The 14,565-nt window shown below is 47.6% G+C and overlaps 1 protein-coding gene across 1 annotated transcript; it reads left to right on the forward strand.

Annotated features, from left to right (window-relative positions):
* Positions 1-11,509: 11,509 nt before the first annotated feature.
* On the forward strand, positions 11,510-12,588 carry LOC115160566 (mast cell protease 1A-like). Its single transcript, XM_029710727.1, has 3 exons — positions 11,510-11,632; positions 11,857-12,117; positions 12,342-12,588. Exons 1-3 carry the CDS (start codon positions 11,510-11,512, stop codon positions 12,525-12,527), a joined length of 570 nt encoding a protein of 189 aa, XP_029566587.1. The 3' UTR covers positions 12,528-12,588.
* Positions 12,589-14,565: the final 1,977 nt, after the last annotated feature.

Genomic DNA, 14,565 nt, shown 5'->3' on the forward strand with positions numbered 1-14,565 from the left:
CAGCTTTTATAGAACGCATATACTGTAAAAGTGAAAGTGTTTGATAATTTGATCACGATTGAGGTAAATCATTAGCCTATGAACCAAATTGATAAGACTTTTTTGATAAGGACTTGATTATCCTCTGACTATTTAGTTGTAGGAGGGCCTACGAAAAATACTTTTCCACGGGCCGCGACGGTGTCCTGGGTGGTAGCTGGCTGTCCCCGTTCCCATTCCACCTGGTCGTGTTGCTGATCCAGTTTCTGCTGTTCTGAATGCGTCTATGGAATGCTGACCTGTTCACCGGACGTGCTACATTGCCCTGGACCTGCTGTTTTGACCCTCTCTCTGATTCTGTGAATTGTTTGAATCTGTTTGTATCTGACTGCATTATGTGAGTTGAATGTGTGCTGAGTGCTGACCTTAAGAAAGTATTTATTTGCCTAAGTAGACAATAAAGGTAATCTAATCTTGTATCTGTTCCTGTACTTTAAAAACAGAGTGATTCATAGCACACGGCCTAAGTCTACATAGTTTACAGCAGGGCACACACACCTTGTATGCTCATCCACACTGGTTTTCTTCAAGTCGATTTATTTCCCGGAATGGGCGGTCAAATTCTTAGACCAAATATCGGCAAGCACTAAGGATGGGTCCTAATCAACAATACCACAGGAAGCATCCCATGCTTGGACCCAGGGTCTGCTCTTACTTCTTCCAAGGAATGTGATCATCCCAAGGACACCCATGTGTAGAAGAAAATAACCAAGATTAATGTCGTCTCAATTTCACACTAATATTTTTAAAGCAATTAGTATTGGAAAATAAATGTAAACACTGAATACATCTTTACTGTGTCATGTTTGTTATTATTTTACATGTTAAAATGGGATGTACACAGAAAATATACAATCCATTTGCGAACATAGCAAACAAATATTTAAGATATCAAATACATGAATTATATTTGTTGAAAGTATAAAAACATGTTTAATAAATCAATTCCTATAACTATGCTGAATGTTTTGAACCGCAATTTCTCCAAGCACACAAAAGATACCTTCCACTATTTAGGTGCCCACTCTATCGCAGTCAAAAACAATTAACTGGTCAAGTATTTACACAGAAATGTCATTGAGAGAGAGCGGGAGAGAGAGAGAGCAAGAGAGAAAGAGAAACAAAGGGATGTTGACTTGTTGAGTGAGAGACTGCACAGAGGGCATGCTGAAACCACAGAGACCTGTGGTGTTCCTCTCAGCCATAGTGGGGGCTTTTGAAGTTGAAGCGTTTCCTCTCTGTGAAACCTGTCATCTGGAGAGAGGAAGGGAGATGGTTTTATGTCTCAAGTCGAGAGATGATAAAGTAATGGATTCAACATGGGAAAGAACCGGACCAGTGTTGCATGTTTGTTATGGACACAAAGACAAACACTTACTTGGGTATCTTGTGAAGCATCTCTTCTCTATGACCTAAAATAATAAGCACAAGTATTCAGTGATTGAGGACGTGTCACGTCCTGACCAGTATAAGGGTTCGTTTGTCATTGTAGTATGGTCAAGGCGTGGCAGGGGGTGTTTGTTTTGTGTGTTTTGGGGTTTTGGTTTAGGGGATTTTTGTTCTATGTTTCTATTTCTATGTCATTCTAGCTTTCTTTTTCTATGTTTGGCTGAGTAGTGTTTCCAATCAGAGGCAGGTGTATTTTGTTGTCTCTGATTGGAAGCCATACTTAGGCAGCCCTTTTTTTCCTTTGGGTTTGTGGGTGGTTGTTTCCGTTATAGTTTTTTGTACCTGTAACGGCTGTCGTCTGAAGAAGTGGACCAAGGTGCAGCGGAGTTAGTGTTCATTATCAGAATTTAATATAAACAACATGAACACTATACAAAACAAGAAACGAGTAAACCGACAGCAAACAGTCCTGTCTGGTACAAAACACTGACAGAAACAATTACCCACAAACCCAAAGGAAAAACATGCTCCTTATGTGTGACTCCCAATCAGCAGCAACGAGCTTCAGCTGTGCCTGATTGGGAGCCACACACACGGCCCAAAACAAAGAAATACAAAAACATAGAAAAAGGAACATAGAACGCCCACCCAATGTAACACCCTGGCCTAACCAAAATAAAGAACAAAAACCCCTCTCTATGGCCAGGGCGTTACAGTACCCCCCCCCAAAGGTGCGGACTCCGGCCGCAAAACCTAACTCTGAAGGGGAGGGTCCGGGTGGGCCTTCTTTAGGCGGCGGCTCAGGTGCGGGACGTGGCCTCTGCTTCACCCTTGACGTCGCCCTCTTAGGTGGCGCACCTGGCCGCGCCGAAGATCTGGTGGGCGACGCTGACTGCGCCCGGCTGGCGGCCGGCGATGGTTGCGCCCGGCTGGCGGGCGACCCTGGCTGCTCCGACGGCACTGACCCAGGATTCACCAGGCTGGGGAGACATGACAGAGGCCTGTCCCTAGGCGTAGGCACAGGACTCACCGGGCTGGCGGGCGTCCCTGGCCACTCTGGCAGTTCAGGGCAGTCTGGCCACTCCGGCAGTTCAGGGCAGTCTGGCCACTCCAGCAGTTCAGGGCAGTCTGGCCACACCGGCAGTTCAGGGCAGTCTGGCCACTCCGGCAGGTCAGGGCAGTCTGGCCACTCCGGCAGGTCAAGGCAATCTGGCCACTCCGGCAGTTCAGGGCAGTCTGGCCACTCCGGCAGGTCAGGGCAGTCTGGCCACTCCGGCAGGTCAGGGCAGTCTGGCCACTCCGGCAGGTCAGGGCAGTCTGGCAACTCCGGTAGGTCAGGGCAGTCTGGCCACTCCGGCAGTTCAGCGCAGTCTGGCCACTCCGGCAGTTCAGGGCAGTCTGGCCACTCCGGCAGTTCAGGGCAGTCTGGCCACTCCGGCAGTTCAGCGCAGTCTGGCCACTCCGGCAGTTCAGGGCAGTCTGGCCACTCCGGCAGTTCAGGGCAGTCTGGCCACTCCGGCAGTTCAGGGCAGTCTGGCCACTCCGGCAGGTCAGGGCAGTCTGGCCACTGCGGTAGGTCAGGGCAGTCTGGCCACTCCGGCAGGTCAGGGCAGTCTGGCCACTCCGGCAGGTCAGGGCAGTCTGGCAACTCGGGACAGTCTGGCCACTCCGGCAGGTCAGGGCAGTCTGGCCACTCCGGCAGGTCAGGGCAGTCTGGCCACTCCGGCAGGTCAGGGCAGTCTGGCAACTCCGGTAGGTCAGGGCAGTCTGGCAACTCCGGTAGGTCAGGGCAGTCTGGCCACTCCGGCAGTTCAGCGCAGTCTGGCCACTCCGGCAGTTCAGGGCAGTCTGGCCACTCCGGCATTTCAGGGCAGTCTGGCCACTCCGGCAGTTCAGCGCAGTCTGGCCACTCCGGCAGTTCAGGGCAGTCTGGCCACTCCGGCAGTTCAGGGCAGTCTGGCCACTCCGGCAGTTCAGGGCAGTCTGGCCACTCCGGCAGGTCAGGGCAGTCTGGCCACTGCGGTAGGTCAGGGCAGTCTGGCCACTCCGGCAGGTCAGGGCAGTCTGGCCACTCCGGCAGGTCAGGGCAGTCTGGCAACTCGGGACAGTCTGGGCAGTCTGGCAACTCGGGACAGTCTGGGCAGTCTGGCAACTCGGGACAGTCTGGGCAGTCTGGCAACTCGGGACAGTCTGGGCAGTCCGGCAACTCGGGACAGTCTGGGCAGTCCGGCAACTCGGGACAGTCTGGGCAGTCCGGCAACTCGGGACAGTCTGGGCAGTCCGGCAACTCGGGACAGTCTGGCCACTCCGGCAGTTCGGGACAGTCTGGCCACTCCGGCAGTTCAGGGCAGTCTGGCCACTCCGGCAGTTCAGCGCAGTCTGGCCACTCCGGCAGTTCAGCGCAGTCTGGCCACTCCGGCAGTTCAGCGCAGTCTGGCCACTCCGGCAGTTCAGCGCAGTCTGGCCACTTCGGCAGTTCAGCGCAGTCTGGCCACTCCGGCAGTTCAGCGCAGTCTGACCACTCCGGCGACTGTTGACTGGCGGGCAGCTCCGACGACTGTTGACTGACGGGCAGCTCCGACGACTGTTGACTGACGGGCAGCTCCGACGACTGTTGACTGACGGGCAGCTCCGACGACTGTTGACTGGCGGGCAGCTCCGACGACTGTTGACTGGCGGGCAGCTCCGACGACTGTTGACTGGCGGGCAGCTCCGACGACTGTTGACTGGCGGGCAGCTCCGACGACTGTTGACCGGCGAGGCTGGGTTTATGCACTTGCCGTTTAGTGCGGGGAGCGGGAACAGGACGAGTTGAACTGGGTGGACGCACTTCCGGGTCCGCACGAGAGACAGGAGCTGGAAACCCAGGGCTATGGAGGCGCACAGCCGGTCTAGATCTTACCTCCTGCACAACCCGCCTTGGCTCGATGGAACTAGTCACCCTGCACGAGCGGAGTGCTCGTACAGGGCAGACTGGGCTGTGCAGGGGCTTGATGGTAGCCGTGCGTAGAGCGGGAGTTGGGTAGCCTGGTCCTCGGAGGCGTACCGGCGACCAGATGCGCTGCGCAGGCATCCTCCTACCAGGCTGGATGCCCGCTCTAGCACGGCACCTGCGAGGGGCTGGAATAACTCGCACCGGACTGTGCGTGCGTATGGGTGAGATATTGCGCTTCTCAGGGAAACATGGCGCTCCCCACCTCATACGCTCCTCCATATAACCACGGGTAGCTGGCTTCCGGCTCTTCCCTCGCCTAGCCAAACTACCCGTGTGCCCCCCCAAAAAAAATTCTTGGGGGTGCCTCTCGTGCTTCTCCCTCAGCGCGTCTCTGGCCTCATACCACCGCCTCTCTGCCTTGGCTGCTTCTATTTCCCACTGCGGGCGGCGATACTCCCCAGCCTGATGCCAAGGTCCGGCCCCGTCCAGAACTTCCTCCCAAGTCCACTTCTCCCGCCAGTCCAACTCGAATGCCGTCTGCTCCTTCCTCTGCTGCTTGGTCCTTTGGTGGTGGGTGATTCTGTCACGGCTGTCGTCTGAAGAAGTGGACCAAGGTGCAGCGGAGTTAGTGTTCATTATCAGAATTTAATATAAACAACATGAACACTATACAAAACAAGAAACGAGTAAACCGACAGCAAACAGTCCTGTCTGGTACAAAACACTGACAGAAACAATTACCCACAAACCCAAAGGAAAAACATGCTCCTTATGTGTGACTCCCAATCAGCAGCAACGAGCTTCAGCTGTGCCTGATTGGGAGCCACACACACGGCCCAAAACAAAGAAATACAAAAACATAGAAAAAGGAACATAGAACGCCCACCCAATGTAACACCCTGGCCTAACCAAAATAAAGAACAAAAACCCCTCTCTATGGCCAGGGCGTTACAGTACCTTACGGAACTGTTGGTCGTTGTTTTCTTGTTTTGTTGAAAGTGTTCTATTAAAAGTAAAAGATGAGCACTATACCCGCTGCGCCTTGGTCTACTCCTTTCGACGGCCGTTACAGAACCACCCACCAAAAGAAGACAAAGCAGCGTGGATTGGAGCCCCGGGGAGAAGGATGGACATGGAAGTCGAAATGTCGATTCTGGGAGGACAAGTTAAGGGAGCTACAGGAGCCTGAGAGGCAGCCGGGGAGTTGGGATAAGTCAGGTTGGAGACCTGAGCCAACTCCCCGTGCTTATTATGGGGAGCGACGGATCAAGCAGGCACCCAGTTATGCTGAGTTACGCACTGTGTCACCAGTGCGCAGCTATAGGCCGGTGCGGTCGATACGGGCTCCTCAGCGTTGCCGTGCTAGAGTTGGCACTCAGCCAGGGAGAAGTGCGCCGGCGCAGCACATCTGGCCACCAGTGCGTCTCCTAGGTCCAGCCTACCCTACGCCTGCTCTACGCATGGCAGCCATCATTCCCAGCACAGCCGAGTTCGCCCTGTGCCAGCGCTCCGCCCATGCCGGGCTATAGTGACCATCCAGCCAGGACGGTGTGTGCCAGCCCTGAGCTCCAGATCTCCGGTACGCCTCCATAGCCCAGTACGTCCTGTTCCTGCTCCTCGCACCAGCCTTGAGGTGCGTGTTACTAGTCTGGCGCCTCCAAAGCCAGCCCCACGCATCAGGCCTCCAGTGCGCATTCCCCATCCAGAGCCTCCAGCGACAGTTCCCGTCTAACGCTGTACTAGAGACCACAGGGCTGTACTAGAGACAACAGGGCTGTATTAGAGACAACAGGGCTGTATTAGAGACAACAGGGCTGTATTAGAGACAACAGGGCCGTATTAGACACAACAGGGCTGTATTAGAGACAACAGGGCTGTACTAGAGACAACAGGGCTGTATTAGCGACAACAGGGCTGTACTAGAGACAACAGGGCTGTATTTGTATTTGTGTTTATTATGTTCCTGCCAAGGCAGCAGCTACACTTCCTGGGGTCCGGCAAAATCAAGGCAGTTGTCACGTTCTGACCAGTAAGGGGTCATTTTGTTATTGTAGTATGGTCAGGACGTGGCAGGGGTGTGTTTGATTTATGTGTCTTGGGTTTTTGGGTAATGTTCTATGTTGTCTATTTCTATGTTTGAATGTCTATTTAGTCTATTTCTATGTTCAGGTTTTGGTTTCGCCTTCAATTGGAAGCAGCTGTTCTTCGTTGCTTCTAATTGGAGGCCATATTTAAGTAGGGGGTTTTTGTCACTGTGTTTGTGGGTAGTTGTTCCATGTATAGCCTTACAGGACTGTTTTTTTTTGTCGTTGTTTGTTATTTTTGTTAAGTGTTCACGTTTATCCAAATAAAAAAGGAAGATGAGCACGATACCCGCTGCGCCTTGGTCCACTTTTTATGACGCAACTGAAAGAACTACCCACCAAACGAAGACCAAGCAGCGGGGTTTGGAGCACCAGGGAGGATGGACTTGGAGTGATGAACGACGATTCAGGGAGGACAAACTAAGGGAGCTAGAGGAGACCAGGAGGCATCCCCCCCCACCCCAAAACAAAATTGGGGGGGCACACGGGGAGTTGGCCAGAGTCAGGATGCAGACCTGAGCAAACTCCCCGTGCTTATTACAGGGAGCGACGGATCAAGAAAGCGAGCTATGCGGAAATGCGCACTATATTGCCCAGAAGCATTCAAAGGCAGGTGCGATTGGTTAAAGCTCCTCAGTGTGGCCAGGCGATGTTGAGCACTCAGCCAGGAAGGGTTGTGCAGGCTGTATGCTCCAGACCTCCAGTGCGTCTCCAGGGTCCAGTTTACCCTGTTCCTGCTCCTTGCACTAGCCCTGAGGTGCGTGTCACCAGTCTGGCGCCTCCAAAGCCAGCCCCACGCACCAGGCCTTTAGTGCGCCTGCCCAGTCCAGTACGTCCTGTTCCTGCTCCTCGCACTAGCCCTCCAGTGCGCCTCCATAACCCGGTACAGCCAGTGCCTGCTGTGAGCACTCTGCCATTAGTACGTCCTGTTCCTGTTCCCCGCACTCGCCCGCCAGTGCGCAGCCAGAGTCGCCCGCCAGTGCGCAGCCAGAGTCGCCCGCCAGTCCGGAGCTCCCTGAGTCACTCCTCAGCCCAGAGCCTTCAGCGAGGGTGGACAGGTTAGGTTGGGGATTAGGGCCGGAACCAGAGCCACCTCCGTAGGGGGGAGTTTGGAGAAGGGGGGGGGGATGTAGCACAGGAACCGTCGTTGACGGTGGCCACCCTCCCTTCCCTCCCTTTAGGTTTGGGGTTGTTTTGTGTTTGTTTTTTTGTTAGGTGCAGTCGGGGTCTGCACCTTTGGGGGGGGTACTGTCACGTCCTGACCAGTATAAGGGTTCGTTTGTCATTGTAGTATGGTCAGGGCGTGGCAGGGGTGTTTGTTTTAGGGTTTTGGTTTAGGGGATTTTTGTTCTGTGTTTCTATTTCTATGTCATTCTAGCTTTCTTTTTCTATGTTTGGCAGAGTAGGGTTTCCAATCAGAGGCAGATGTTTTTAGTTGTCTCTGATTGGAAGCCATACTTAGGCAGCCCTTTTTTCCTTTGGGTTTGTGGGTGGTTGTTTCCGTTATAGTCTTTTGTACCTTACGGAACTGTTGGTCGTTGTTTTGTTGAAAGTGTTCTATTAAAGATGAGCACTATACCCGCTGCGCCTTGGTCTACTCCTTACAACGTTGATTACAACATGTTTATGTACACTCTTGGATACTCATGTATAGAAATAACAGTATACTGTATGTGACCGACCACCTTGATTCGGTCTTACGTAGCAACATTTGAAATGGTATTTTTTTATATTGAATATAAGCAGAGACACAGAGCTACAAAATGGTATATCATACACTGCATTTTTGAGGAACAAGGGGAAAGTAATTCTGCTTTGAAAGTTGATATACTTGTAACCTTAATTTTGAGAAAATGGCCTTTGAATGGTTTGGTGCACCTACTGGAGAGCTCTCCTTTGTCTACACCCATTCAGCATTGTTCACACCCTCTAAAGCTTTCGCCCCACCCATCTCTTGAAGTATTCACATGTGAGGTCATGTGCTAAACAGTGAGTAGTGTTGTAAAGATTAAGACTAAAAGTAGTGGCCTACAATAAGCAAAAATTCCAGGTAAACACAAAGTGTTCAGATAAAAATATATTATAAATATTAGATGACTCTTACCCAGACACACTTGTCTAAATTGATGAACATGTTAGAGAAATGCTATATTCCCCAGCCACATCTTGCCAAGTGGATGGGTCTCTACAGAATGTGTAAACGGTCCGGCCAAATGGTTACATGCATAGTAGCAATATCAGAAATAGATAGTGTCAATATAAATATAATAATGTACAGTATCAATAATGATATCAGTGACAGATGAGGTAGTTAAATGCATACAATCAGGGGTAAAGTGGCTGAGCAGCGGGATAAAAAAAATTGTAGCAGCAATGCGTGTGTGTTAGGAGAGAGTCATTTGAATAGAGGCACTGCAGATAGTGCTGATGACTGGTCCGTCCGAGCCACGCATGAACAAGGGAATCCATAATCGAAGAGCCTGTTTCTGTCCTGCCCTTGTCTTTGGTGCAGGGCATGTGATGTCCATAGCCTCTTCATCACAAAACTCCCTGATCTTCTCAAAAAGATAAGTTTGTCTAGCTGTGTCCAGTCCAGATGATGCTAATGTCAGCTAGCTGGTTAACAGTAAACTTCAACTTGCAATGAAAACAACTTTCTGACAACATTAGAAACGTATAATATCTGAGATTAGACTCTTACCCGTATTCATGGATGAACGCTTCACGGCAGCCTTCAACCTCTTTCATTAAATAAGAGGTCCTGTTTCATTTCTGTTTAGTTTTAACGCTTGCTTCGCCCGTTGTGTCAAATCACTCTCGTTCACACTGACCTTGAGCAATGCCATAAGAATCATCTTTAACTTTAGCTCCCACCCAAACTCTGACCATTTTACTCACCCAAGCAGAGCTGGTTAGGCTGCTGTCATCTTATCCAGAGCGTTGGTGACTGTAACTGTGCTACTGGCAACAATTTAATTGAGCTTTTTAGCTGACGTTTTCTGACACCGGCCATATTCAACGGCTGTTGAGCGTTCGTAAATTCATCAGTTATTCTGTGCTCTGGCACACCCAGACTAGAGTGTTCTGAAACAGTTGTTGCAGAGACATTCTTTTAAAATGGATACTTGAATAGTTGAGTCTTTTGTTAAGTTTTACCACAGGTTACATAAAAAAAAATCTGCCTTAGACAGGATTACTTACTAATACTGACTAGCTCAAATAGACAGAAGCTTGCTATATGGCAAACCAATCCAAACTCATCTCTCGTCATGTCCAGCCCACTCATTATCTCACCCAATCATGGCTAGCGGGAAGGTTGCACACTTTTTCTGCGGCTTAATCAAATAAGCTCGTATTTTAATCATTTTATTCGTATTTACAGACGGCATACAAGTTTGTTATTAAGGCACATGAAAGTTCACGTTTGAGAAGGCATTTCTGCCCCCCCAAAAAATGCATTTTGATTAAAAAAAAGTTTCAGTTGAAATGGATGTCCTGTGAAGTAGTGACCCACGACATACGCCAAGTATGTCTGAAACGGGTCATATATTTAGGAGGGTAAAATGTTTAAGCATAAACCCTTTCATCAGCTCCTGAATATCTGACCTTATAAATGAATCTGCTCAATTTCACTGCGTTTGATGTGCCTGCACCAACATACCTTGTCTCGTGGTCCCAGCTCAGAGTCAAATATTTGCATATTATTAGTACATTTGGATAGAAAACTCTCAGAAGTTTCTAAAACTGTTTGAATGATGTCTGGGAGCATAACAGAACTCATATGGAAGGTAAAAACCTGAGAAAAATCCAACCAGGAAGTGTGGAAATCTGAGGCTTGTAGTTTTCAAGTGAATCCCTATCAAACATACAGTGACTTAGGGTTCATTTTGCACTACCTAAGGCTTCCACTAGATGTCAACAGACTTTATAACCTTGTTTTATGCTTCTACTGTAAATGGAGAGAGAATAAGAGCCCATTCTACCAGTGGACTATGCTGAGGCCAGTCTGCACAGTCACACAGGCGCGCCATTCCTTCTTTTTCCTCCGTAATGTATAATCTATTGTCCGGTTGGAATATTATCGAAGATGTATGATAAAAAGACCATAAGGATTGATTGTAAACATCATTTGACATGTTTCTACGAACGGTAATGGAACTCTTCTGACTTTTCATCTCGGGTTTGCGCTCGCGCATTGTGCTTTGGAATAGTTATGTAAACGCGCGAACAAAACGGAGGTATTTGGACATAAATGATAGACTTTATCGAACAAAACAAACATTTCTTGTGGAAGTGGGAGTCCTGGGAGTGGATTCCGACGAAGATCAGCAAAGGTAAGGGAAGATTTATAATACTACTTTTGAGTTTTGTTGACGCCATAACATGGCGGGTAACTGTATAGCTTGCTTTGATGGCTGAGCTCTGTACTCACAATATTGAACAATGTGCTTTCACCGTGAAGATTTTTTGAAATCTGTCACAGCGGTTGCATTAAGGAGATGTTTATCTATAATTCTTTGAATAACAGTTTAATATTTTATCAACGTTTATGACGAGTATTTCTGTAAATTGATGTGCTCATTCACCGGATGTTTTGGGAGGAAAATAATTTCTGAACATTACGCGCCAATGTAAAATGGGGTTTTTGGATATAAATCTGAACTTGATCGAGCAAAACAATTGTGTAACGTGAAGTCCTATGAGTGTCATCTGATGAAGATCATCAAAGGTTAGTGCTTAATTTTAGCTGTATTTCTGGTTTTTGTGACGCCTCTCCTTGCTTGGAAAATGGCTGTGTGGCTTTTATTTTTTAGGCACTGTCCTAACATAATCTAATGTTTTGCTTTCGCAGTAAAGCCTTTTTGAAATCGGACAATGTGGTTGGATTAAGGAGAAGTGTATCTTTAAAATGGTGTAAAATAGTCGTATGTTTGAGAAATTTGAATTATGAGATTTTTGTGGTTATGAATTTGCCGCCATGCAATTTCACTGGCTGTTGGGAGTGTGTCCCGCTGGCGGAACGGGGTTCCGCTAGCGGAACGTCTGTCCTCAACAGGTTTTAATGGTGGTGCTTGGAGCCCATGACTTAAAGAAGAGTTGTCAAAATATGCAGGTGTCACAATGTCATCGGCATCCCTTACATGAGAATATAACGCAGATCAGTTATGACATCATGCTACTGAAGGTAATCTTCAAGACACCCCTAATGTCTCCTTTCTACAGTATATTAATGTACTTATTTTGTATACACTTTAAATGAATGCAGGGCCTTATAAGAAATGCATTCAATTGATACTGATTATCTTCACTGACATGAATGTTTATACCGTTTATTCAAGGTTTATTCTGAATTAGACAAACAGAATAGAATAACTTTCTCATTTTATTTTATTTATTTTCCTCTTATATTTAAAGACCACAGCTCGTCTAACTGAGAATGTGACGGTCATTGGACTCCCAAAGGAGGATGAACATATCCCAGCATCCCCCAAATGCTCCGTAGCTGGTTGGGGCAAGACTAACTCAAACAACAAACAGGGTTCAGACGTTTTGATGGAAGTGGCAACGATGTTTGAGGATAACTCTGAATGCAAGAGCGTGTGGCAGAAATACTTTGACATAAAACAAATGATGTGCACTCGTACTACCAGAGGGAAAGGAATTTGTCAGGTAACTCAATTGAATTTGGATCAAATGATTATATTAATAGTAGAACCAACATGCTGTAGAGGACAACCAGTACAGATTTTAGTTGATCAGATAAACAGTGGGTATTTATCTGAAACATTACTGTATTGGAACACTAAAATAGCATTTGAAGTGTTCACTTATTCTCCTTTCACAATCTCACTTCTGTACGTCTGTTATCTAATTCCTGTTGTTCTGTTTTCAAGGGAGATTCAGGGGGACCTCTTATTTGTAACAACAAGGCACAGGGTATTGTTGCTTTTAATTATGCTGAGAGATGTGATGATTCCCAATATCCTCATGTGTACATGAAAATCCCTTTCTTTATGCCCTGGATTAAAGAGGTGTTGCATGGATATGGTGCCAACATGTCTTTAAACAAGCAGGAATAAAGGACCAGGAAGTACATTGATTATAGTGTACTAACATCACCGTATTTATTAATTTTTTATAAACAAATTCCTACACAATTATCCTGTATGTATTTGAACCACAATTTCCCAAAGGATACCAATAATAATGCCTTACACTTCGCCCACAGTATTAATACAAACTATACGGAAGAAAATACATTTAAAAGATATATTATTTAAGTTGTGTGTGTGTACATTTTCCCGGGGAGATTCAGGGGACTACTTATTTCTTATTTCCAAGAACAAGAACGTGGCACCGGGTGTTGTTGCTTTTACTAATTCAACAAAATGTAATGTGAAGGGACTTGTACTGTTTCTACAGGAATAGCTGGCTATATTTTCAACTGTTTCTACACTACACACAGTGCTATTATAATTATATTATTTGAAATCCTTTGCACATGAACGCTCACTCATTCGGGAATAATTGCAATCAATATATATATATATATTTACACCCATTGTGTCATCGTGATCTCTGTTGGAATCGTCAGTCCTTCTGTTGAGATTCAGTTCATCATTGTCTCTCTCTCTGCTTCCCTGAAGATCAAAGTCTTGCGTGGTTAGAATGGATACTTCAGAGTACCATTCAGAAATGTTCTCATAGAATAGATGTTTAGGCGGTTGTCGGTCTTCGCATCCCAGGTTGACATAATTTCTAGCTGCAGACTAGCAATTATTATGTAAGATTTGCTCTTATTCCGTAGGGATCGATAGTCTCAGGGTTTAACCATTTCCAGCCGTGTAGCCAATGCTCCACGTGGTATGGCTAGGAATCCAATAACTATTCGCAATCACAGCTCACACTGTGGGTTTGCTTAGTCTAAACTCAAACCTTTGCCCCCTCAGCTGACTGAGGTACGCGTGGTCTGCAGACGATTTCCTCAGCAGGGGGTTTTATTCGTAACAATCGAAAAGGCGGGTCTTTGACGCCAGATCATGTCTGTGCTCACGGGAGCAGGCCAATTACTTAGTTAAACTTTAAAAGGTAATACAATTATCTTTCATTAAAGGTTTAACATCACTTTACATCATTTCACAAATAGTTTCATCTTTACTCATTCATTTTATACAACAATAAGATACAAACCCCATAATTGAGAAATGTACATATTCAGAAATATAATTGTGTGTTTCCTGTCCTCTCTGAGGTCACCAAATAAAACACACTCGTCATACCCTTCCCTTAAGTATCCATGGACCATTCCCACAGTGGACATTTTGTATCAAATCCCCATTTTGGGGATTTAGGAGTTCGCCATGTGAAATTCTTTGTTCTCTCTGTGTCTCTTTCTGCATGGCCAGGGGGAGAGCGTCTCCTCCAGGAATGTACGACCTGAGATAACAGAACCTGGGTGCAGGAGAGAGAGAGAGAGAGTGGGGGGGGGATGCCACGATCTATACCCAGGGCCATGTCATGACAATAGATAGGACCTGTCACGGCTGTCAAATGAAGAGGACCAAGGTGCAGCGTGGTGAGTGTACATTTTCTTCTTTTATTGAATAAATGACGCCGACAAAACAATAAACAAAACAAACCATGAAGCTATTAGGCTAAGTGCCATGAACAAAGACAACTTCCCACAAAATACAGATGGAAAAAGGGCTACCTAAGTATGGTTCCCAATCAGAGACAATGATAGACAGCTGTCCCAGCTGTCCCAAAACATAGACAGGTGAACATAGAATGCCCACCCAACTCACGCCCTGACCAAACCAAAATAGAGACATAAAAAGGATCTCTAAGGTCAGGGCGTGATAGAACCCCCCCCCCCCCAAAGGATCTCTAAGGTCAGGGCGTGATAGTACCCCCCCCCCCAATGCCCACCCGGACCCTCCCTATAGGGGAGGGTCCGGGTGGGCATCTATCCACGGTGGCGGCTCAGGGGCGGGACGCAGACCCTGCTCCACCACTGGCTCACCCCACTTTGGTGGCACCTCTTTGGTAGGGTCCTTCGACGCCTACCCCGGACTGGGGACCCTCGCAGTAGGCCCTGGACTGGAGGGCGACTCTGGG

The sequence above is a fragment of the Salmo trutta genome, chromosome 24 (assembly GCF_901001165.1).
Source record: "Salmo trutta chromosome 24, fSalTru1.1, whole genome shotgun sequence".
Lineage (NCBI taxonomy): Eukaryota > Metazoa > Chordata > Actinopteri > Salmoniformes > Salmonidae > Salmo > Salmo trutta.

Coding starts and splice junctions, on each gene's coding strand:
- LOC115160566 (XM_029710727.1), top strand. CDS start 11,510: ATGGTGGTGCTTGGAGCCCATGACTTAAAGAAGAGTTGTCAAAATATG. Junction 11,633..11,856: donor ATGACATCATGCTACTGAAG/GTAATCTTCAAG, acceptor TTCCTCTTATAT/TTAAAGACCACAGCTCGTCT. Junction 12,118..12,341: donor GAGGGAAAGGAATTTGTCAG/GTAACTCAATTG, acceptor TCTGTTTTCAAG/GGAGATTCAGGGGGACCTCT.